General features: G+C 46.4%; 3 protein-coding genes, 2 long non-coding RNA genes and 1 other non-coding gene across 6 annotated transcripts; 1 reads left to right on the top strand and 5 right to left on the bottom strand.

Moving 5' to 3' along the window:
* The first annotated feature begins 657 nt into the window (after positions 1 to 657).
* LOC112271136 lies at positions 658 to 5,560 on the top strand. The gene is made up of 2 exons (XR_002964054.1): positions 658 to 1,045; positions 5,012 to 5,560. It is a non-coding gene; the product is annotated as an uncharacterized LOC112271136 (long non-coding RNA).
* MIR396D (microRNA MIR396d) lies at positions 3,372 to 3,523 on the bottom strand. The gene has a single exon (NR_126872.1). It is a non-coding gene; the product is annotated as a microRNA MIR396d (primary transcript).
* Positions 5,561 to 8,754: 3,194 nt separating the features above from the next.
* LOC100840195 (40S ribosomal protein S30) lies at positions 8,755 to 9,450 on the bottom strand. Its single transcript, XM_003564193.4, has 2 exons — positions 9,307 to 9,450; positions 8,755 to 9,224 (listed from the first exon to the last, which is right to left on the bottom strand). Exons 1-2 carry the CDS (start codon positions 9,308 to 9,310, stop codon positions 9,040 to 9,042), a joined length of 189 nt encoding a protein of 62 aa, XP_003564241.1. The 5' UTR covers positions 9,311 to 9,450; the 3' UTR covers positions 8,755 to 9,039.
* A 1,676-nt stretch (positions 9,451 to 11,126) lies between these two features.
* Positions 11,127 to 12,438, bottom strand: LOC100840504 (probable calcium-binding protein CML30). The gene has a single exon (XM_003564194.4). The coding sequence runs from the start codon at positions 12,283 to 12,285 to the stop codon at positions 11,566 to 11,568; it is 720 nt and encodes a 239-aa protein (XP_003564242.1). The 5' UTR covers positions 12,286 to 12,438; the 3' UTR covers positions 11,127 to 11,565.
* Positions 12,439 to 13,876: 1,438 nt separating this feature from the next.
* Positions 13,877 to 15,962, bottom strand: LOC112269801. Its single transcript, XR_002961935.1, has 2 exons — positions 15,760 to 15,962; positions 13,877 to 15,684 (listed from the first exon to the last, which is right to left on the bottom strand). It is a non-coding gene; the product is annotated as an uncharacterized LOC112269801 (long non-coding RNA).
* A 636-nt stretch (positions 15,963 to 16,598) lies between these two features.
* LOC100841110 (pentatricopeptide repeat-containing protein At5g48730, chloroplastic) lies at positions 16,599 to 18,955 on the bottom strand. The gene is made up of 3 exons (XM_003564196.4): positions 18,479 to 18,955; positions 17,952 to 18,358; positions 16,599 to 17,866 (listed from the first exon to the last, which is right to left on the bottom strand). Exons 1-3 carry the CDS (start codon positions 18,884 to 18,886, stop codon positions 17,173 to 17,175), a joined length of 1,509 nt encoding a protein of 502 aa, XP_003564244.3. The 5' UTR covers positions 18,887 to 18,955; the 3' UTR covers positions 16,599 to 17,172.
* Positions 18,956 to 22,053: the final 3,098 nt, after the last annotated feature.

Raw genomic sequence — 22,053 nt, forward strand, 5'->3', positions numbered from 1 at the left:
AACGAGCTATTTATTGTCGATAGGAGGTTGAAAGAATAAATCCTGGGAAGGTACATAAAAGGACAAAAAAAAAGAATGAAATAAGAGAAAGGGGAGGTTTATATTACATCATTAGGATAAAAGACCTATATTTAGGGCACATCATTAGAGCTCGAGATTGATTCACCCAGGCCGGCTCCCACACGATTCTAGAGGGCTTCTTCTTCTTTGATGAGGATGAACACGGCAGGGGGCGAAGGAGCTTACGCCGGAAAATCGCTTATTTCTTTCTTTCCAAGTCTCCCACACATGGTGAACAATAGAATAGAGGCGATGCCTTTTGAGATCTTCTTGCCCAACGGCCGTGCAAACGATATACGCTCGAGCTAGGGTGTCAAGCGGGAATGTGGGATCCCACCAATATCCCTCTACTAGTGTTTCAAATTTTGTGCCAAACTTTTAAACTAGAAAATTTCTAATGAACTAAAAGTGCAACTTGAGTAGGATCCCACTCGCATCTATAGCTGGAACCACCAACTCGGCGAAAGCCATGTCGAGCCAGGACGTGCGATGGAACAAAGGGTTACCGGTCCAGCCAGCTCAGAACCCAGATCTCTCTCGCAAATCGGGCAGGCAGTCGAATGATAAAAACACATGAGTAATTGATAAATGGAGAATGAATCATAATTCATCTAGATACATAAGTATAACGCAGCCATAATTGAATCACTCCTTCACTAGGAATCAGACAACCTTGCTACTTGGAGAAACTTTGCAAAATTGCAAGCCACCAATCCAAAAGCCAGAAACAAACAGCGGGGCGAGCAGTTACGAGTACGACACGATCTGGAAAGCTGCCCCGATTGGGCAGCTCAGCTCAGCGCCTCCCCCGTGCCCCGTCTGCCAAAGCTCCCCGCTTTCCCCTCTCATCATCGCAAGCTTGCAGAGCAGAGTGCAGAGAGCAACGGAACCCCAACAGCTTTTGCACGCACGCGCGCGTCAGAGCAGTCTCAGCCTCTCAGGCGGCACTGCAGCAGGCGTACGTCGGTTCAGTCGCTCGTCAGAGGTTAGTTCGTTCGATCCACCCAATTTCTTCAGCCTTGAGAGGCTTCTCCGGTTCCTACGGCTCGATCTCCAAGGCCGGGGAAAGGAAAGGAGCCGCCGTTCCAACGGCGATGTGGGCTCTTTCGGTGGGTTTCCGGCCGGCTCCGTGAAGGATTGGCGTGCGACGGTGCGAGCATGCCTGTGAAATTAGGTTTCGTTGTTCCACCGGCCGATTGTGCCACCTCTCATTTGTTGCGGACTTTGGCCATTTGGGTATAGGATCTCTGTGTGGCACCATAAAAGACTGATGTCGAAATCTTCCATACTTGATATTGCATTCCAATTGCATGTTGTTCTTATAACTACACAAAAAGTATTTAGATCAATGTGTCATGTGATGGATGTTGCCTGTGGGGTTAATTAGCTTGGCCTGACCCAGATGCTCTGTGTCTGTACAATTTTGGCCATCAAGAGAAGTAGCCGGCAGGCCCATCATATCAGTTGTCATTTCCCAATTCAATTCAAGTACTGGAGTATATCATATAGAATATGCATCTCAGGACTGACTGCATTTCTCCGAGTGGGCTACCCATTTTTTAAACATTTTTTGTAACCTTGCTACATAAAGGCATGGCTTAAAAATAAGGAGTAAAATTTGGCATGCATCTGAGGACAAATGTATACATGCTGATCAGTGGTATCTGTCATCATGGGGTCCTAACACCACAAGAAAGCATGCATGCCATGTTCAGGCTTCTCTTCCTCAGATCAATGTTCAGACTAAAGTGGTAATTAATCACCGCAAGAGACCAAATTCTGATTAATCTGTGGAGATGCATGGGAGACGGTGGCCCTCATGCCAACACAGTAAACCACTGTCCATTTTCCTTTCCCCTCCTCCATATATTACTGCAATAATTGAGCTCAAAATAATCCTAGTTCACAATTCTGAATACATAGCCACTAGCCTTTCTGGGCACCATACATCTTTGTGAGGATGGCAACAGTGCTCCAGGGTGACAAGATGCATCCACACACTGATGAAACCAGATGGATCATATGCATGCACAGCACAGACACATCATGGCATCTGATCTCCCAACATCAGATCTCATGGAGGGCTCAGGAGAGACTGTTCAGTGGTAAGATTCAGGGCCATGTCAGTAGTGTTGCCCAACACCACACACAAAGCCACACACCCACAACACAGCAATACAGACTACACAGAGGGGGGCAGTGAAAAGAACAATCAATGGGAAGGGCATGCAGGCCATGGCCATTTAAGGAAGCCTCCTTGACCTAGCTACCTCACCACCAGGCCAGAGGCAGCCATGGCCGGCCATGGTGGTGCATCATCTTGTTCAGGAATTCAGGTCCCATCAGTACTGGACGGCCTATCTTGCTTGCCCACTGGGTAGAGCTGCACTATGATTGGGCTCGCACTTCTCTCTCGTCACCTACACCTTGCCTCTGTCTTTCTCTCTCGCAGGGTCGCAGCACAGGATGGGGAAGACAAGTACTGCTGCTGTGATTGTGTCTCAAAGAAAAGAAAAGTGCTGCTGTGATTTGAGGTTTCATGCTGTTTTGCAGCGCCTTTTTTCTCTCACCACCAAAAGAACTACTCATTGCAAACCCCTCAGGAACACCTTTATTCAGGCTTCACCAGGCCAACATGCATTGCCATCAGTTTTTGTTTTCAGAAAAGCTGCTTTCTTCTCTCTCTATTTCTTGTTCTTTTTTACTTGAAAAAACTTGTACTGAAACCATATCGATCAGAAAATAGGGGAAATCAGCAAAGGATGAATGCAAACCTGTGGTTTCAAAAGATATTTGAGGATAACAAGGAAAATGTAAGAAAGCTACAAGTATTAGTTTATGCATCAGTCAGACCAGGCATAAGTGCATGCATATCATATTGTCATCAGCAAAAGAAACAAAGAAGGAAACCACAAGGATGCACTTACATACAGTACAGTCAAGCGACCACTAAAAAATTCTGAAGCATCTCCCAAAAGGAATTATTGATGAACGTACGTACCAGTTAACTTTCTGGGGAAAGCATCTCCGAAAGGTGGCACAGAGAAATGGAAAAAAGTTAGCAAGGAAAGGCAGTTATCTCTGACAAACTGTATATGGGCTCAAACAAAGGCATAGTAATTAAGAAACTAAACCACATGAGACTGAATCTTGTTAGCATATATAAAAGAAATCAATGACTATTTCTTAGATAATGTAGGCGTCTGATACATACACGTACATATACCTTCTCAGAATGCAGAATTCTCTTCAAACACCATGCATCTACAAATCTGCACGATGTTGATGATTGCATCCTCCGATCCATACCAATTAAGCTGCCCAATTGGTCTCTCTCTGCAATTTCCCACAGCTTTATTGAACAGCACTCTTGCAGTTAAGCATAAGCTAAGTAGCATCCATTGCAGATGCAGTTCAAGAAAGCTGTGGAAGATAGCAAAGAGGGCCATGCATGCATCCAATAATTGCCGAAAGGGAGAGAGGCTAGGGTTCTACACTTGTTTGAAACTCCATATGGTGGAAGAAAAATGAAGACTGCAAGGAGCTTGGCAGGTGTGCTTCAGTTGAGGGCATGTGTGAGTGGGTGAAGGAGAGGGGAACCTTAGGGTTATTTATACCAGCAGGATGAGGAAGGGAGAGAGATGATGGGGTTGGTGTGAGAGGGTTAAGGACCCAATCCCAAGAAGAATATAGAGCCTGAAACACTACTCCAATACTCCAAGCCTCTCTCTTTCTCTCTCTCCTCTGTGAGGAGGGAGGAAGGAGACTTTTTGGGCAGAACAATGCAACTAATCCAAGGGAGGGTGTAGATGAGAGAGGGGACAAGGGCCAAATACTTTAATGTGACACTTGGAGCAGATGGCAGCCACTGGCTTAGCTTCTAGCTTAGCTAGGAAAACCGGGCAGTGCTGGCTTTTGTATTCTTTCTCTTGGTGGCTTTGAGGTGGGTGCAATCGTGCAAGCAGCACAGGAGCATGCTTGCTGAAAGCAGGGGAAAGATGGAGTTTTTCTGCATTTCTAGTAGTGAGCAACTGAGCACAGCTTAATTAATTAACACGGAAATTGTTAATTAAGTTGGGGAACAGTACATACATTGCCCGGGTTCCACTTACAGCCTAGTGCCGTAGGAACACACACTTCAGAAAATTTAGAGAAGTTTGTTATTACAAACTGTTATCTGGATCGCCAACTGACAGGCCAAACCAACAACTAAGTTTTAGTCGAGCAAACTTTCGAGGTGGAGAGATCATATGTCAGCCAACCGAAATGGCTGGAATTGCCAAAATATCGGTACTTTTGGAAACTATTTCGGATTTAGGTATCTAAAGTTTCATCAAAATTTAACCATTTTTTGTCAAAATTACAGTGAAACATAATTTTTCTAGCACAAGTTAGGGATTGATTTCTTAGACCCTGTTTGTTTGGGCTTCCAGCAATCTCAAAAGCTTTTTTAGCTGAGAAGCACGTCCGGAGGTGCTTCTCGGCTTCTTGTGTAAACAGGAGAAGTGCTTTTGAGATTGCTAGAAGTACCAAAAGCTGAAGCAGAAGCCCAAACAAACAAAACCTTAGCTCTCAGTCAAAAAAGAAAAATGGCATACTAGATTATAGTTGGAAGTGAGTTTACAGAAACTATTTTGTGTTGGACTCAAATTATAGTCATTTTAACGGTTGATCTTGGCTTCCTAGGTGTCTAAACGATCTAGAAAAGGCGTATGGATATAATAAAAAACAAACATTTGCAAAATAAAAAGATGATTGGAAACTTGGGAAATGCACAAATTATTCATGAACATCCTTGTTTGTCGGGCTGCAAGAAAACCACGGGAAAAACAACGCCCTTCCAATATGTGAATTCCAGAAATACGATGTTAAATTTATATGAAATCTTTGAAAAGCTTCATTGTTCCGGGTTGCACTATAGTACTAATTCTCGTATATTTTTTTCTTGTAGTGAAAGCTCTCATCATAGGAGCGATCGAAGCTGGCTGAGGAGACCAATGCTGACACCCCTGAAGAGATCCTACTAGCGTAGCACAACGAGGGTGACATTTCGAAAATGATGTGTGTGGGTGACACCTGAGCTAATTAACCGGCCGGTACAGAGAAATACTACTACTGAGAAAGTTAATCTAAGCTAAGGTAGCTAGCTAGCTCCTACTCCAGCTAGCATGCGCGCCCTCGCGCAAAGGTCAAAACGATCGGCCTGCCATGAACAGAGTCCTGCCTGCCGTCTTGTTCCTAGCTTCTTGATGCTACTACTATCTACTCCTACGTGCCTCAAAAGGATTTCAAAGAAGAAGACCGATGCTTCCTTCCTTCATTCAGCACTGACACCTGCTTCTGCTGCCATGGAGTAGTACTGCCGCATCAGCTGCCTTCAAGAATCAAAGATCAGTTTAATTAATTCCCTTTCCCCAGGTAGTAGGTCTGAGTCGCTTAGAGTACCTGTTAGCTACTGTTACCAGCTTAAAATTAAGTAGCACCCCGTAATTCCCTTTCCTGTGCTCCGATCAACTCGAACATTTCGTTCCAGACATTTCAAAAGCAAGTTCGGGCCAGAAAATGCGAGATTCAGAACGCAGATGATCAGCAGTGCTCTCGTAGAAGCAGAGACGAACGAGAACGGCCTCCCAGGGTGTCAAAATTCCTCCAAGAAAAACATGACACTTTGGAGTGGAGCAAAAGCGAGATTTGTGTGGCGTAAAGCTAGTTTGGCGGTGGCAGAACGGTGTCAGAGCAGGAAGGAAGAAAGCCAGCCTCGGCAGGAGCCACGAAACCCGTCCCGGATCAGCCGGCGCCCATGGGCTCTCTCCCCGCGAAACGAAACGACTAGATTTGTGGCTCCGAGGCATCCCGGATTGCCAGGGGCCTGACTAATTGGCGTCGTCTCGAAGCAAATTGACCTGTCAGAATGTCGGGCGCACGGATCGCACTGCTGCAGCTGTCGCAAAAAAATGACCTCGTCAACGATCCGTCTCGCCGATTATTTACTGATGAATAAACCCTTTTGGCCTAAACGCACGTTAATAATCAGGTTTCAGGAAGCTTACGTTACGTTGCGGTCACTCTCGTCTGGGATAGGAATAGGAATCCCGTCGATTCCAATTTAAGCTCCAAGGCCTACTCGAGTCTCAGGCCTACTCAGGGTTTTACTGCCTTCCGTCCGTCGACCTCTTGTGTTGAAGCAGCAACGCGGCGTGGGTGAGAGGAGCGTGGTCGGCGGTGGCCGCAATTGTCAAAGTGACGCGATTTGCCGACGGAATCTCGGCTGACACACACGCGCACGGGGCATGGAATCCTGGACGGATGTTGTCACGCATCAGGGGCAGGTATATAGGAAGCTATACTGGCTATAGCTAGCTAGGCCGGCAGCGTCCCTTGCTCTACCTACCAGGCTACCAGGCTGCAAGCAACGGCACCCACCGCGCCCGAGTGACCTGACCGCCTGTCGCGGCCACACGAGGAAGGTCATGTTACACGGCCGGCCACCGCAGAAATCGTTTGCTTGCAGCATCTCTCTCGATCGGCGGAAATCAGGGCCGTGTTAGAATGGGACGAAGTAGAAACAGACAGAAAATGAAGAAGGGAGAGATAACCCTTTGGAACCCCACGGCTTCGAGACAGACCGGCCAGATGAGGTAGGGAGCATGGCACGAGAGAAGGTTGTCTCTGCTCTCAATGTCTCGCACATCAACAATTCACAATTCAACCAGATTCCTTGGTAAACTCCCGAGTTGGTACTGACCACAATATCTACTTCGCCAGAAAATCAGAGCAGCGTCTAGCGGAGGTTTCATTAGACATCGAGCATACTGCTAATCAGTTCCGGAGGCAACGCTCGCCGTATTTCAGGCTGCTAATACAGCACAAGGCACAGCCCTCTGCAGAGGTCACTCGTAGTATACAGCAATCACAGCCATTTAAGGATTCAGTAAGGCCACGGAAACAGTTCTTGGATAACAAATACCAGATCCTACATGCTCAGCTCTCAGGCCAGCCAAGAATTCTTACAGAACAAAAATAAAATGGTTGATAATGAGCTCTTGATTATCTAGCACATGTGCCAAAAAGGTTCAGGCGTTGCACATTACAGCCGGTGTTATTTGGAACAAATGTGAGAGATGGTAAGCTCTACTAATAGAGAACAGGGTTCAGAGACGGTCAGCAAAATCAACACGTCTTTCAGGGTAATCTAAAACAAATACTCACTCCGTCCTATATTAATTGACTTTATATTACATGTATCCAGATGCTTTTTAGGCATAGATACATCCATATTTGGGCAAATTCATGTCAATTAATTTGGGAGTGAGATAGTAAGCTCTAAAACAGTTAACAGTTTTATGTGTTGGAACATGCGCGAAAAAAGGTTCCGCGGCTGAGCATTCCAACAATCCAGCCAGTAGTTTTCATTAGAAGTTAGAAGAAATATGAGATGGCCAGTAAGCTCTAGTAATAGCAGGGTACAGAGACGTTCAGCAGAACAAAGACATCTTTCCTCAAGGAATAATTTTAACTTTCTGGGCAACAGGGATCTCTATCCTACATCTGCCATCCAATTCTAAATCAAACAGATAGTATGATCTGATAAATCACAAAATGACACATATCGATTAGAAGGCACTGACATTTGACTATCCATGCGCTACAATTATAAAATCCAATTTCACATTGGATAACCGGAGGACAGTTTCTAGTTTCAGGAACTAGGTCTAGGATTCACAGCTCCAATCAAAGAAATACCTGGCCTAGGTCAACATTAGTCCACTACTACTAAGACCAGCTCTACAAAAATGGGACTAAGCATGATTGATCAGGTGTTGACTTGAACAATCTCTAGAATGGGTCTTCACTAAACAAGCAATGCGAACTAGAGGAACATTGCAATGTCTAGGTACATAGAGAGCCACACAATGTAAGGTAGGGGGTAGCAATGAACTGATAAGGCACACAGAGAAGACAAGGAGGCACAATTTACCATATGTTGCACATCATTAAGCTCTAGTATAGAGCAGGTTTCGGAGACATTCAGCAAAATCGACAGATCCCTACCCTACACTGAAACTGAAGAGACATTAATCCTACCTAAACATGTAACCGGATCACAGGATGAGATGCATGATTTAAAGCACATCATTAAGCTCTAGTATAGAGCAGGGTTCGGAGACATTCAGGAAAATCGACAGACATTTCCTTCAGGAGTAATTTTGAACTTTCTGAGCAACACAGATCCCTACCCTACACTGAACTGTTCAGGAGTAATTTTAACTTTCTGAGCAACACAGATCCCTACCCTACACTGAACTGAAGAGACATTAATCCTACCTAAACATGTAACCGTATCAGAGGATGAGATGAATGATTTAATGTTCACTTTAAACAGGCCATAGAGCACACCTTTGATCCAGTTCTAGATCGAACAACTATTACACTATCATATCATCAATTAAAAGAACCACATATCGAAAAGAATGCATTGGTTAACCAGAGGACAGTTTCAAGACATTGGATTCACACTCCAATCAATATTAGTACACTACTACGACCAGTTCTACAATCATGGGTCTAGGCATGATCGATCAGATGATGACTGATATACTACTCCAAAATGAGACTTTATTGATCAAGTAAACTGAAACAAAAATGCTATGTCTAGGATAAGTAGGTTCATATAGAACTACAAAATGTAAGGTAGGAAGTAGCCATAGAACTAATAAGCCAGAGACAACACAAACAGGCGCCATTTAGCATATGTTGCACATCTGCGATAAGCAAATTTAAGTCATGAACTCATATCACCATATCTCAAATTCTCAACTGAACGAAACATGCATAAAACATCACCACTTGGTTCGATCCCATCTATCACACGAGAGCGAACAGAGTAAAACTCATACTACTACAAAACGTAATTAAGGTTCTTGCATCTCCTGGGGGAAGACAACCGCCAGGAAGAAGGGGTTCAACACATGCGCGCGCCTACTTCTCGGAGGAGTTGGGGCCGCGCTTCTTGCCGAAGCCGACGACGGCGGTGACGAAGCGGCGGTTGTACTGGATCCTCTTATGCGCGCGGCCGCGGGGCTGCTTCTTCTTGTCCTGCTTCGCCACCTTGGGCGTCTGCCCGCGCACCTTCCCAGCACGAGCTAGCGATCCGTGCACCTTACCTGCACGAGAAAGATCAACCTCCTGTCAGCATATGGATCGAGTACGACTATGAAGAAGGGGAGTCAGGAATAAGGGATTTACCCATGTTGACGGCGGCGGTGGCGCGAGGAGGCTTTGAGGGCGAGGGAGCTGAGGGTTTGCGGCGGCGCTTGTGGGGTGAAGAGGAAACCCTAGTTGAGGGTCAGAGATTTTATGGGGTGCGGTTGTTTCGGTGCAGAGTCCGTTGGGTAAGTGGGCCGGATTTTACTGGGCCGTAGCCTGTAGCTATTCACTACGGGCCTTGGGTATAAATTGCTAGTTATTTGGGCCTTGCAGAGGTTAATCGAATTTTCCAAAGGTCACCTGTAAGCAGAAGCGGCCTTTTTGTTTTCGAAACGCCGGCAAAAGTGCTTAAGGGCGGCCGGATTCTATTATCGAACTGAAGGAACAAGCCCAAAAGGCCCACGTGTGTTGGTATAGCCAGGAACTCGAAACAACGGGGAATTTTGTTCACGAATCTCAACTCCTAATTTTATACTGAAACACGCTCGGGGTTTATAAAGATGTGCTTCCTGATTTATTCATTTTTTTCTATGTGACCGTACGATAGAGTTTCACTATCGTGAGATAATAATGACTAAAAAAAGGGCAAAACAATTCACCCAGCACCAAAAGTTTCACACACTTGAGGCCATGGCAAAGAACAAGAACTCGCCATGAAATTCTGGGTGGGTGAAGTCAGTCACGCCCTTAAACAAGTCCGCTTCTATACCACATCATTTTTCTCCATTTCCACATCATTCTTCTCCTTTTACTTCTCGCAGCCATCGCTGCATCGCATCGTACCGAATCCATCCGTCAGCAGAACAACTCGCTTGGCTAGCGCTCGCTGAGAGTACAAGACCACGACATGAAAGGGTCGGTCGTCTCTTTTCTTTTCGACCGATTCGTGGCTGCGAGGACGGACACGACGAGATGGGATCGAACCACGTTCCAGACGTCTCCGAATCCGGATATCACTTCACTTCAGACGATTATATGTCTTCTCGTTGCAAATTACAGAGATAATCATACAAGCACAATGACGCGGTTCTACTACGGCGTCACCGACCCGTTTGTCAACAAGGGATTAATTACTGCAGGCCCCAGATCCAAGCATGGAGTTCTTAAATCATCGATAGGGATCTCAAATGTAAAAAAATGTTGGAAGAACAAAGAAAATCTTCAGTGTTGATTTAAAATGCTCTACTCTAAATACTACTGGTTCCATTGACTTTTGGAGCAGATTTAACGGGTCTCAAGATCACAACGGGGCAAAGACGAGGCTGTAATTCTGGAAAATTATGTATCGTCTGTTTTTTTTCCAGCTTTCGTGCAATATAGTTTCAGGTTTGCTTTGTCTCACCCTGGAGGAGTGTCAAGCAGGTTACAGGTTTTTCAGAGTGACAAAGACACTTGCTTCAAGAATAGTTCTGCACGGGCTACCGTTCATTTCAAAGTGTGAGAAGGACAAAACAGTTGATCGGAAAAAGTTTGCACACAAAAAAGGCTGGCATATTTCCAGGGATCAAAACTTCGTGCAGACAAAAACAAAGAACAAGTATGCCCATCAGGATTTATTGTGATCTGTTATTTTTAAGCCACTGGTAAATGGGTTCTTGTGCGAGACTCTGACCAGGTAAAAATGGCACACATGAAAGACCCCCTCAAAGAAGAACACATGGCACCGAAGCATAGTCCATGCAACTCAGTCTTGAGATCTTTAAAAACAACAGAGTGAGAAAGAAAATGCTTACCTTGTCCACGAAGATAAGACATTTCTTTCTACCTTTCTTCATGGAGAATTGTCCATGGTTTGAAGCTTTCAAACCAAATTTTGGTCCAAAAAGAAAAATGGCAAAGCATTGAGCAATTCTCAGACAGAGCAATACAATTCTTTTGCACCCATTCAAATTTTCCATTCACCAGCAGCCAGTGGCCAAGAAATAATATTTACATGCATACTTGACAGAGTACTAGTCAGTAGAGAAAGTAGGGAATTACTGCTAATTAGACTGCAAAAAGGAAGAGGAAGAGGAAGAAAAGAAACGAAATGAACTGGGGAACACTAATCAGCAAGAACAGGGGGAGAAACACGGAGCAAGAAGCTGATTTAGCTTCCAATCCCCCATCCCGTAAACAAGCACACGCTCTTGATCGGTGTTAACTGATTAGTAGAGTACGTTCTTCTTTCTCTCCATCGTCTCTTCCGATCCAATCCAAGAACAAATTGATGTTACCCGCTCCATGTTCCCCTTTTGCTGATCCGTGTGTTTGTTTGTGTGAGATCTGTGAGGAGGAAGGGGAGGAAAGGGGAGAGCGCTATGCCTTGACGACGGTCATCATGCGCTTGAACTCCTCGAAGTTGACCATGCCGTCGCCGTCGCTGTCGACGAGGCGGATCATGTCGCGGCACTCGGCGGCGGCGGGGCGGCGGCCGCCGGGGCCGGGCCGGCGCAGGCCGAGCGAGCCGAGCACGGTGCCGAGCTCCTCGGCGGAGATGAGCCCGTCCTTGTTGCCGTCGAACACGTCGAAGGCCTCCCTCAGGTCCATCTCCTCCTCTTCCTCTTCGTCTTCGTCGCCATCGCCGGCGCCCTCCGCCGCCGCGGCGTCCACGGGAGAAGAAGGGAGCGAGGGGTTGTGGGTGCGCTTCTTGGGGATGGAGTCGTAGAGCTCGCGGAACTCGTGGATGTCGATGAGGCCGTCGCGGTTGGCGTCGACGCGGGCGACCATGAGCGCGGCCTCGGCGGCGGAGACGGCGATGCCGAGGCGGCTGAGCGACTCCTCCAGCTCCCCCGCCGTGATGAAGCCGTCGCCGTCGTGGTCGAACGTGGAGAACACGATCCCTAGGTCCGCATCCTCCCGGTCCCGCTCCGGCGCCTTGGCCCTCTCTTCTTCTTCCTCCTCCACAAGGCTCTTGCCCTGCTCGCAGTTTCTGCCGCCGGCGCCGCACTTCTTGCTGGCGGCGCGCGAGGCCGCCGAGGCCAGGGAGAAGAAGGCGCAGAGGCCGCCGAGGAGGAAGAGCAGGAGCAGAGGCGCCATGGTTTGGTTTGGTTTGGCTCAGCCGCGAGTGTGTGTGAATGGGGGAGATCGGGAAGGGACGGAGTATATGAGGAGGCGAGAACGGAGGGAGCGAGTAAAAGAAGGGCGGAGTCGTGGAGTGGCAGTTGCAGATCGTGCGACGGGATCGTGGGTAAATTAAGAACTTCGTATGCAATGGAGAATTTGCACTTCCATCCGTGCAGGATGCTCGTATTGCGTAGGGAACCTCCTAACACACAGAAAAGAACTTTGCCTCGCTTTGTGGGTGTTTTTAGATTGGTGATAAAAATATGCCACGACAATATTTTGATCGACCAAACACACCTTTTAATATGTCCATGCTGCTAAACTTCTATAACTCGATCCACGACCTCTCGGGCATAGTTGGTGAGCTAGCCAGTCTGTGTTTGATCTTCGGTTCCGGCTTAACTGAAGAATCGAATAACCGATTCGGTTCACTCGATTTGAAGATACGATTGAAGAACATAGTACTCTCTCCGATCCATATTAATTGTCTCAAACTTGCTTAACAGTCCGACCGATTTTTTTTATTGTTCATGCATGTCTGGTTTAGGGAGGTTTTAGACCATCACAAAATATGAGCAAACTCTCTCGCTCGACTGTCCCTGCGTCTCAAAATCGAACTCTTTGGGGATTCGTGCGTAGCTGGTCATGGTGCAAACTCACTTGAAGTTCGCTCTTTTGCGGTCTCTGTCATGGCTTAGTGAATTGTCTCCAGAAGCAAAGAAAAGTATGCGGTTACCTGGAAGACAACACATCTCACCAACACACACGTCACCACATTCGCAAGATTGAAAACCTACCCGCATGTAAACCACAAACTTTGATTGAAGACCAAATCTAAACCCACAAATCTCGCTACGTTCGTACCCAAGGGCGCCGAGATGTTTGTTGGTGTTCGTACTGTTTATTAAGAGAAGAAAATGCCGGTGTTTCACTTTGGTGCCCTAGCTAGTCTAGTCATCTTGGCCTCCTCAGTTCCAATGCTGAAATTTTGAAGGAATCCATGGACCTAGCTGCGAATGGAATGGCGTGGTTACGAAGCAGCAGGACAGCAAATATTTAAAGGGCGGTGGTGGTGTGCGGCGATGTGACGAGGGGGTGGAAGTGGAAGCGCGTCGATGCCACCGAATTGACGCGTGAGGAGCCGTTATTTTAAGCGCGCCCAGACTCCCAGTGGCACCAACGGCACTGTCGGGCGCCGCGCCTGCCCCCTAGTACTGCCAGCTCCAGCCCCAGGTTCCGTTCGTGCAGGTAAAGAAGGGGCGAAGGAGAAGAAGAAAATAATGCTAGCCTCTGTTTTTATTGGTGAGATCTTGTCGGGTTACTGCCTTCTTTGTCTTAGTTTGTCCTAGGTTCGTTCCCCCCCCCTACGCGCATTCCTCTCTTGAAACGATCGCAGCAGCCAGATTAGTTCTACTACCCGTCATTTCTGCCCCATTCCGTCTTCGACCACATTTGGCCGGGTCCTGGTTGGAAAACGAAAACCAGCTAGGTGGCTACATAAACGACCAGCTGAAGCCGTCTGTGAGTGGGAATTCAAATACTCCCTCCGTCTAACAAAGATGTCTCAAGTTTGTCAAAATTTAAATGTATCTAGACATGACTTAGTGTATAGACGCATACAGATACATTCTTCTTTGGACTGAGAGAGAGTACTGAAAGCCTGATGAAAACAACGGTCTCTCTTTTCTTACAGCGACCGCGCACTGGAATAGTACGACGATTCAAAGATGCGCACGCTCCCACCGTATATATTCCCCGGACTCGAGCGCACCCTACGCAATGGAGCACCAGGACTGACTGAACTGACTGACTTCCCGGAGAACCGGAGTTGGTTTGACAAGTCTGTGCGTCTGTCCACACGAACCAGTCCAGCTAGCTAGGAGTAGATAGACACTTGGTTTAATCCCCTGACGGCCTGACCGGTTCGGCCGTCTTCGTCTTGAAATAAATTACTCTACTACTCACGCATCGGAAGCGGACAGGAGGGTAAATGACTGAGCGTGGTGATCTTTGAAACATTCTCGTCCAAACCTTTGTGGTAAACGGAGTTCCCTCCGTCCCAGGCCAGAGACCCGGCTGCATGCGGCCACCATTTTTTCCCGTTTCCACTTAGAAATGTGTCTTATGCTTATCGTGTATCAGGCCTGTCATGCTCTCTCTTTCCATATTACCATCTTCCACTAAGAACCACTCCTTTTAAGAAAAATCAGCCGTATCCCAACCGAGAATCACATGAAAAAGGAATACAAATCTTGGCAGGCATCCGACTCGAACTCAACCGCAGTGCAGCCCCCAGGTGTTTCTCCTCGCAAATCTAGAGCGGAAGATGGCATACCATGCCAGGTCCAGAGGAATATGTACTACTGGCCGCCTTTGCTTTTGCTTTCAGCAACAGCTGGTCCTCCCTCGTCGACCCGTCTTCACGACGAAGTCACCGAGATGAGAGGGAGACAAACAAAGGCAGTGTGGCCGGGACCGGTAAAGTCTAGGAAGAGAGTATTCGATGCTTGCTTGCTTCCAAATGGTGGTCTCTCCTCCGAGGCCTTTAGTTTGGCCCCAGGCCAGACAGTTGCTTTAGTTAAGAGTAGGAGTACTTGCTTGCTTGCTGGCATGGCATAGTCCAGGTCCTGCTAGCTCCCAAGTCCTAACTACGGAAGCATGGCGGCATTCCTAACAGAAAATCGGGCCAGCAGCCAGCCAGCCAACTAACCAATCATTTAAAGCATACATATGCATCAATCTGACAGCCACTAGACAATCCACTCCATAGTACACTTGCTAACTTTGTACTTTTGTAGCTCCGGCAGCCTACCACGCACCCACATGTGCATCTTGATGAGTATGTATGTATGGGCTTGATTTTCTCAGCTCCTATACGCGTTGTTTGGTTTCCACGGACCAGACTAATCATCTGACAATTGATTCCGTGCATGTTAGCTAGACCACTTGTTTGGTTTCAGGAACCTAGTGTGCGTCTTTGTCTGGTGTGAGGAGCTGGATGTGTGTAGCCAAGGGAACAAATAGTGTCTGCTTGAAATACTATCAGTCTATGGCAAAAATTAACCCAGCGAAAGAACATAAATAAAGTCACTCCTTCTTCATAAGTGGATTATTCTACCCCTTTCTGTTGAGTGCAGGTACTGGGGTATCTTCCACCTGCTTATTAAAATTTTCTGCAGAGTTCATGTGAGATGTGCACGGTGCAGCTGGCATTAGATAATTTCCCCCACTATACCAAATGACACGAGAGAGTATACTATAGATGATCAGATCAGCTTCTGTGCAGGTTAGCTAGCACTTAGCTGTGTTTGGCCCGGCAGCCCTGCAGTTGCCCAAGCTGCTTAGCCACCGACAAGCCTGAGCTCACCACAACTGTATGGTATGTATTAGTGTGTAATCTATAGCATCACAGATTCTATTTGTAAGTTGGAAGATTTTGGTACTCACGCAGCAGTAAGGCCCAGGCAGCAGCTGGAAATGTTGTTGAAAGTACTTTGCTTCAGTTCAGTGCCAAACTGCAAAGAATCACCAGTTCTGGAACAAAGCAATCCCCTGAAAATGGCAAAAATTCAGAGAATATTTGGCAAAAAAGAGAGTAAAGAAGCATTATACAGATAATACTAGCTTGGATCAAAATTTAGACTAGCAGAGAGCCAGAAACAGAGAACCTGATGAGGTTGTTCACTGCACTGTGAGTGGCTTTGCTTTGGGTTGCTCACATGCACCGATCCCAGATCAGAACTGAATAATTAATGTTCCTATACAGCACAACAAGATCTGGATATCGAGATAAAATTTTGGCCAGGTATAATTGGTTTAAGCATAACCATAATTAAATGTTCAAATATTCTGCACATAATCAGGGAACATGATCTTGAACTATTGGCGAAGTATGAGAAGTACCAATTGTAGATACTATCCACAGTAAACCTGAATTCATGAAGGGCTTTGTACTTTTGTTAGTTGATTCTTCGAAGCAGAGAACCTCTACAGTTACCTCTTAGTAGCTATAAACCTTAGTCATTTCTTTATTACTTGATTTTAAAAAAAGATACGATGACAAAAGGTAGAACGGCCATTTAAACAAAAATGAAGATAGTTCCACAAGACCACAAACCATATCGGTTCCAGAAACTTCAAAGTCTTTGTTGTATAAAGGTGAAGATAGAATATTCTTTTACAAACAATTCCCTGGTCCATTGGTTAGGTGCCAGATTTTTTTTTGCAGGACAATGATAGCAACAGTGTTAGGTGAAATACCAGCCAATCACCTACAAGTCATTACCTAGAAATGAAAAGTAACTGTTAACAGATTAAGTTTCCCTTCATCTTTCCATAAGTCAGTAGTACAAATGATGTCATGTACAGCTGTACGATTGATACATCAAGGCACACGGCACAACAAAATCTGACTAATGTCACCAACACAGCACTTGCTCTATTTGATTGTCACGAAGTTCACAGCTACTCATAGAGGGCTTCAAATTCCTCTATATTATCCAATATCCTTCAAACGTGGTAACCAGTATAGATGCTTCACAGATATCAACTCATTCCTAGCCTAGGACGCCATAACCATAGGCAACTTTTATATCTGGCATATGCCACCACATAGTTCTGTATTTCCATTGTTGAACTTCTTGAATAGATTTTGTGCCTCAATGAATTGCCACCAAGAAGTTTTTGATTCAGTTACTTTCAAGCTACTCGTAAGGGCATCAAAGAGCAGGATAGGATTGATGCACCTCTGCAATGCAAAGTGCAAACTGAATGAAGCTTCCACACAGGTTGTTCCATCTCCTTGGAGAGAAACGCAGAGAACAAAACCCATTGACTAAGTATCTCCATTGGTGTTCAGACCTACTTATTATCTGTAGATAGACCATCTTTTAGGTCACGTAGGTGCTGAACACGATGATCATCAATCCCTTTGACAAGAAACCATTTAATCATGGTAGTACAGGTTACCTTGTCTGGACTTACTCGTTCTAACTTCATCATATTGAGAACATCCCACATCTCTGCCAAGCACCCCACCCTCCCATATGCATCGACCAAACAGTTGAAGAACACAATATCCAATGTTGTGTCCGAATTCTCAATAATTCTTAACACAGTTTCTATTTTCTTCACTTGATCAGCCCTTCCATATGCTCTAATCAATGAACAGAGGGTAACACAGTTAGGCTTTATACGGTCAGATTTCATCAACCTAAAGATATATTCCATTTGTTCAAGATCGCCGGCCCTTCCAAATGCATCAATAACTACGTTGTATGTGACTATTGTCCAAGAATAGTAATACTTCTGCATGTACTCCATCACAGCACCCATCTTCTCATACATTTTAGCTTTACCATATGAATCAAGTAAAATGTTGTAGGTCTTAATGTTTGGGGAGATACCAGATGCCTGGAACTTCTCGTAGCAGCTTTCCATCATCTCAATCTGACCACTGCTACCGAAAGCTCTCAGAGTAGAATTCATTGTCCATACATCAGGCTTGCACTTTTCAGACAACATCTCAAGAAGAGTTGACTCCATCTCAGCAAACCTTTAACATACACAATAAAACCACATTATCTTAATTATTTTGTCATTGAAACCACAGTAAAGCATATGCTCCTCTTGCTGTTTACCTTCCTGCTTTCCCATAAGCATCAACCAGAGTATTGTAAGTCACGGTGTTTGGGCGGATACCCCCACACGCCATATCCGCTAGCAGATCCTTCACCTTGTCGAAATCATAGGCATGCAAGCAAGACTTAATGAGGATCGAATATGTCTGGACATCAGGCCGGCACCCAGGGGTGGCCTTCATCCGATCAAGCAAGGAGAAAGCCCTGTCGAAGCTGCCGCTCCTGCTGTAAGCGGAGACGAGGGCCGTGTATGACTCAAGGTTGGGGGCGCAGCCTTCGTCGACCATGGCCTGGAAGAGCTCGTGCGCCTTCCCTGGCTGCTTGCACTTGCCAAGCATGGTGATGAGCTTGATGTATATACCGACGTACGGCCTGTACCACACCTGGTCCCGCATTAGCTCGAACACCTGGGCGTCAATGGGCAAAATGAAGGTTAGAAGGGAGGAGGGATGTGCTATCACAATGATGCATCTGCAATGGAGGCGGCGGTGACTGAGGGACTGAAGAGAGGATCGGATGGGAAGGACCTTGAGGGCGGATTCCCACCGGAGGGCGGCGATGCGCTCGTGGAGGGCCTCGAGGACGGTGCGGGGGAGGAGGCGGCGGGTGCCCTTGCCGGGCTCGCGCTTGTCGAGGACGGCCTTGGTGGCGTCGCGCCGGAGGATGATGGAGAGCGCCTTCCGGGAGGCGATCTTGCGGTTCACCTCCTCCTTCCGCTGCCTCTCGAACTCATCCGCCTGGGCCTCCGTCTTCTCCTCCTCCCGCCGCCGCCGCCGACTCTCCCCCGCGTCGGCCGCCACGCCCCTGGCGCGCTGCTGCTCGGGCGACGAGGCGGCTGCTGGTGGTGGTGGCGACACGCGTCTGTGGCAACGGCGCGTGGACGAGTTGAAGGAGGGGAGCGCGGGGAAGGGGGAGGCCACCGGCGCGGCGGCCATTGCGCGCGGCTCAGAATTTGGAGGGAGCTGCGGTGCGGAGCGGTGGGAGATTTTTGCGAGGGACTGGATGAGATTGCGAGCAACGACTAGCCAGGAGGATGGGCTCCATGCCTCCATGGACCGTTCGATGAGAAAGCGACGATCCAGATTTCTCGCTACGACTTCGAACGATTAGCCGGGCGTCAAGCCTGCTGTACATCTGTGATCTTCATAAACTTTCGTACAAACGAACAAAATATTTACATCGGTCTATTGATCAGTTGCCAGATATATAAGGTTCTCATCTTAAATCTCAGTCGATTTCTCCCCACCGTTCAATCCACCTATCAAAATCCTTCCACCCAAACTGATGTCTGTTAGGTGAGTTTTTTTGGCTTTTTTTTTCTCGTGTTGCATGCGGGCTTTTTCTTCTTCATGTTGCTCGTACTGGAGCCAATGAATTCTCAAAAAAGCCTTGCTAAACTAGTTGTTGCCCTATACACGTATGCATTTGTTTCTATTTTTTTTTTCAAAACCATAAAGAAAGCTTGATCCAAAATTATATATGGCATGTTGGAAATTTTGGATATGATCGTAAGTATTTCTAATCGTGTGTTCGTTTATCTTTCATTCAAATAATGAAGTTACAGTAATCTGCATGTAGACATTTGCGCATACAATTTTCGTAAGAGTGAAATCACATACATGCGGTTGTATTCAGATTTTATGTGCTTAAAAGTCAAACCAAAATATTCAGTCAAGTTGCATATATTGTGAAACCACCTGTGCAAATGTTGAGAAAACGACAATAGCATCGTCATATAAGAATTAGCTTTTACGACAATGTGCAACTCAATTGCACGGCAAGAATTTTAATGTGCAACTCACACTCTTAAAGAACTAAATTGCACATCAAGAGATATGACATGTGAAATTATCCAGAAAAAATCTCAATTACACGCCGAGAATTTTAATGTGCAGCTCACCCTCTAAAAAACCCTAAATTGCACATCAAGAAATATGATGTGCAACCAATCTGAGAACTCAATCGCACGCTAACAGTTTTAATATGCAATGTACTCCATAGAGAACTAAATTGCATATCAAGAGAGATGATGTACAACAAAATAAAATAAAAACTAAATTGCAGATCAAAATCTTTGATGTGCAACTCACCCCGTAAATATTAAATTGCACATTAAGAAAAATTATGTGCAACTAATGCAATATGAGCCACGAGCAAGGGACAAAAAAAGCACAATTGAACATGAGAAAGGTTCTTGTGCAACTGTCTCTGAAACCTTAAATCAACTTATTCCTAACTATTTATGGCCCAACTTATACCTAGAAAAATCAATAGAAAAAGACCCCTGTATAAGTGCTTCTCATCTCCCTCTTCCAAAAAAATGGCTTGCCATTTTTGGGGGCTTTTGTGTGTTGATTCAATAAAAAAAGGGATGTAGGCTGAGATGAGAGTTATTAACACAAAAGCCCCAAAAAATACAACAGAAAAAAGACATGTCTAAAAACAAAAATACCCTAAAATGGGACAGAACAAAACAGGCCCAGTATCCAAAACAAAGGACAACCGGCAACAAAAGCCCACCAGGTACCGGTTCTCAAAAAAAAAAGCCCACCAGTACCACGATAGGATGAAGAAAAATCGCTGCAACTTCCGTAACAGGTAGAAATCCAAATCGACTGATCCATTCTTATTTATTATCAGGCGCCTGCCGTCTAGCAAAACCGAATATTTATACTACTTTGGATCCTCTCCAAGCGGACGCTGAAGCTCCCCGCCATGCTCCCCCGGATCGTCCTCGACGTCTACGCCCTCCTGCGTCAGAAATCCGTCGTCCCCCGCAGCTCGAACAAGCGCGAGCTCGTCCGGGCCAACGGACAGGATCCTGGCCCAGACGGCGGCGGCCATCCGCAGGCTCAAGGTCAGGTTCTTCCTGACGCGCTACGACTGCATCTCTCCATCGGGAACTCCGTCGCCCGCGCCATGGCGGCCGCCGAGAAGAAGCTCGACGCCGTGCATTTCAAGATCCTGACGGAGAAGGAGCCCGCGGACTGCTTGCCCCCGTACTCAAGAAACTGCGAGTTCTTAGTCTAGAAAACCTCCCTGAAGGATGCGACATCGCCTGGACAACGTTCTTCCAGGAAGCCGCGCCAGCCCTGGCCCCTGGAGGAGCTCAGCCTGACGGTGTGGGATCACTGGCGCGACATGGAGAGAAACCAGGCTAAATGGGAGAACAGGGACGTGGAATGTCCTAGAATTTGTGTCGTGGGCCTCACCAGCATAAGCCCAATATTAATAAATTCTAAAAAATCTCAAAAGCACATTCATGAAGTGGGATGATGAGAGTGGGAAGAGAATAATCCCACCTTACTAGTTTAGAGTGAATGAGACCAACATATAAGGGATGTTGGTTCTCACCTATTTAGCAAGTGAGCAAGGGAAATCCCCACGCGCGCTCCTCTTCCTCCGCTCGCCTCGCCTCGCCGCGATATATAGCCGCCCGTCCCTCCGATTGGTACGCAACACAACCGTGCTAGGGTTTCGCCTGTCTCTCGCTTTTGCGTCGGCGTGCACCAGCGATCGGGAGAGCAGATCTTCAGAACCTTTCGCCTTTGCGATCCTGTACGGGAGAGGGCGAATAAGGTTTTTGGAAAGCGCTCCGCGTGACTGGTCACTTCTCTGCAACCACGGGTCGTCTGCCTTCTCGATCCGGCGGGTGCGCGACGCGCCGCCATCTTCTTCGTCAACAACTTCGTCAAGCGAACGTAACAACAACGGCTTCCTCTCCATCGCAACAGTACGTACATTGTGATTCGATTTGTTGTTTAGTTATGATCTGCGAGTTCATACTGCTGTTCGTTGGGCTGTTTAATACTTCTAGTATTTTCGAAATGCATCTGCTACTGTCGTCATGACTATATTATGGAATTATTCATTGAATTGTTATTCTTGAAATTGCTTAATTTTCCAACAATCCAAAAACCTTATTGTAGGCAATTTCCTAATTTAATTATGGGTTTAGCCGATGCATTGAAGCCGGATAAATTTTCCGGCATGTACTTCAAGAGATGGCAATTAAAGGTCAGGCTCTGGTTGCAGACTCTGAAAGTATTCTGAGTGACAGACGGCAAACCAGAGGAAAATTTATCTGAGGAAGCTCAGAAAT

The sequence above is a fragment of the Brachypodium distachyon genome, chromosome 1 (assembly GCF_000005505.3).
Source record: "Brachypodium distachyon strain Bd21 chromosome 1, Brachypodium_distachyon_v3.0, whole genome shotgun sequence".
In the NCBI taxonomy this organism is placed as follows: Eukaryota; Viridiplantae; Streptophyta; class Magnoliopsida; order Poales; family Poaceae; genus Brachypodium; species Brachypodium distachyon.

Bases quoted from the DNA above. Each gene is read 5' to 3' on its own strand.
- LOC100840504 (XM_003564194.4), bottom strand. From the start codon at position 12,285: ATGGCGCCTCTGCTCCTGCTCTTCCTCCTCGGCGGCCTCTGCGCCTTC.
- LOC100841110 (XM_003564196.4), bottom strand. From the start codon at position 18,886: ATGGCCGCCGCGCCGGTGGCCTCCCCCTTCCCCGCGCTCCCCTCCTTC. The intron at 18,359-18,478 runs GTCCTTCCCATC...ATTGACGCCCAG, and splicing joins GGTGGGAATCCGCCCTCAAG to GTGTTCGAGCTAATGCGGGA. The intron at 17,867-17,951 runs GTAAACAGCAAG...TGTATGTTAAAG, and splicing joins GCTTATGGGAAAGCAGGAAG to GTTTGCTGAGATGGAGTCAA.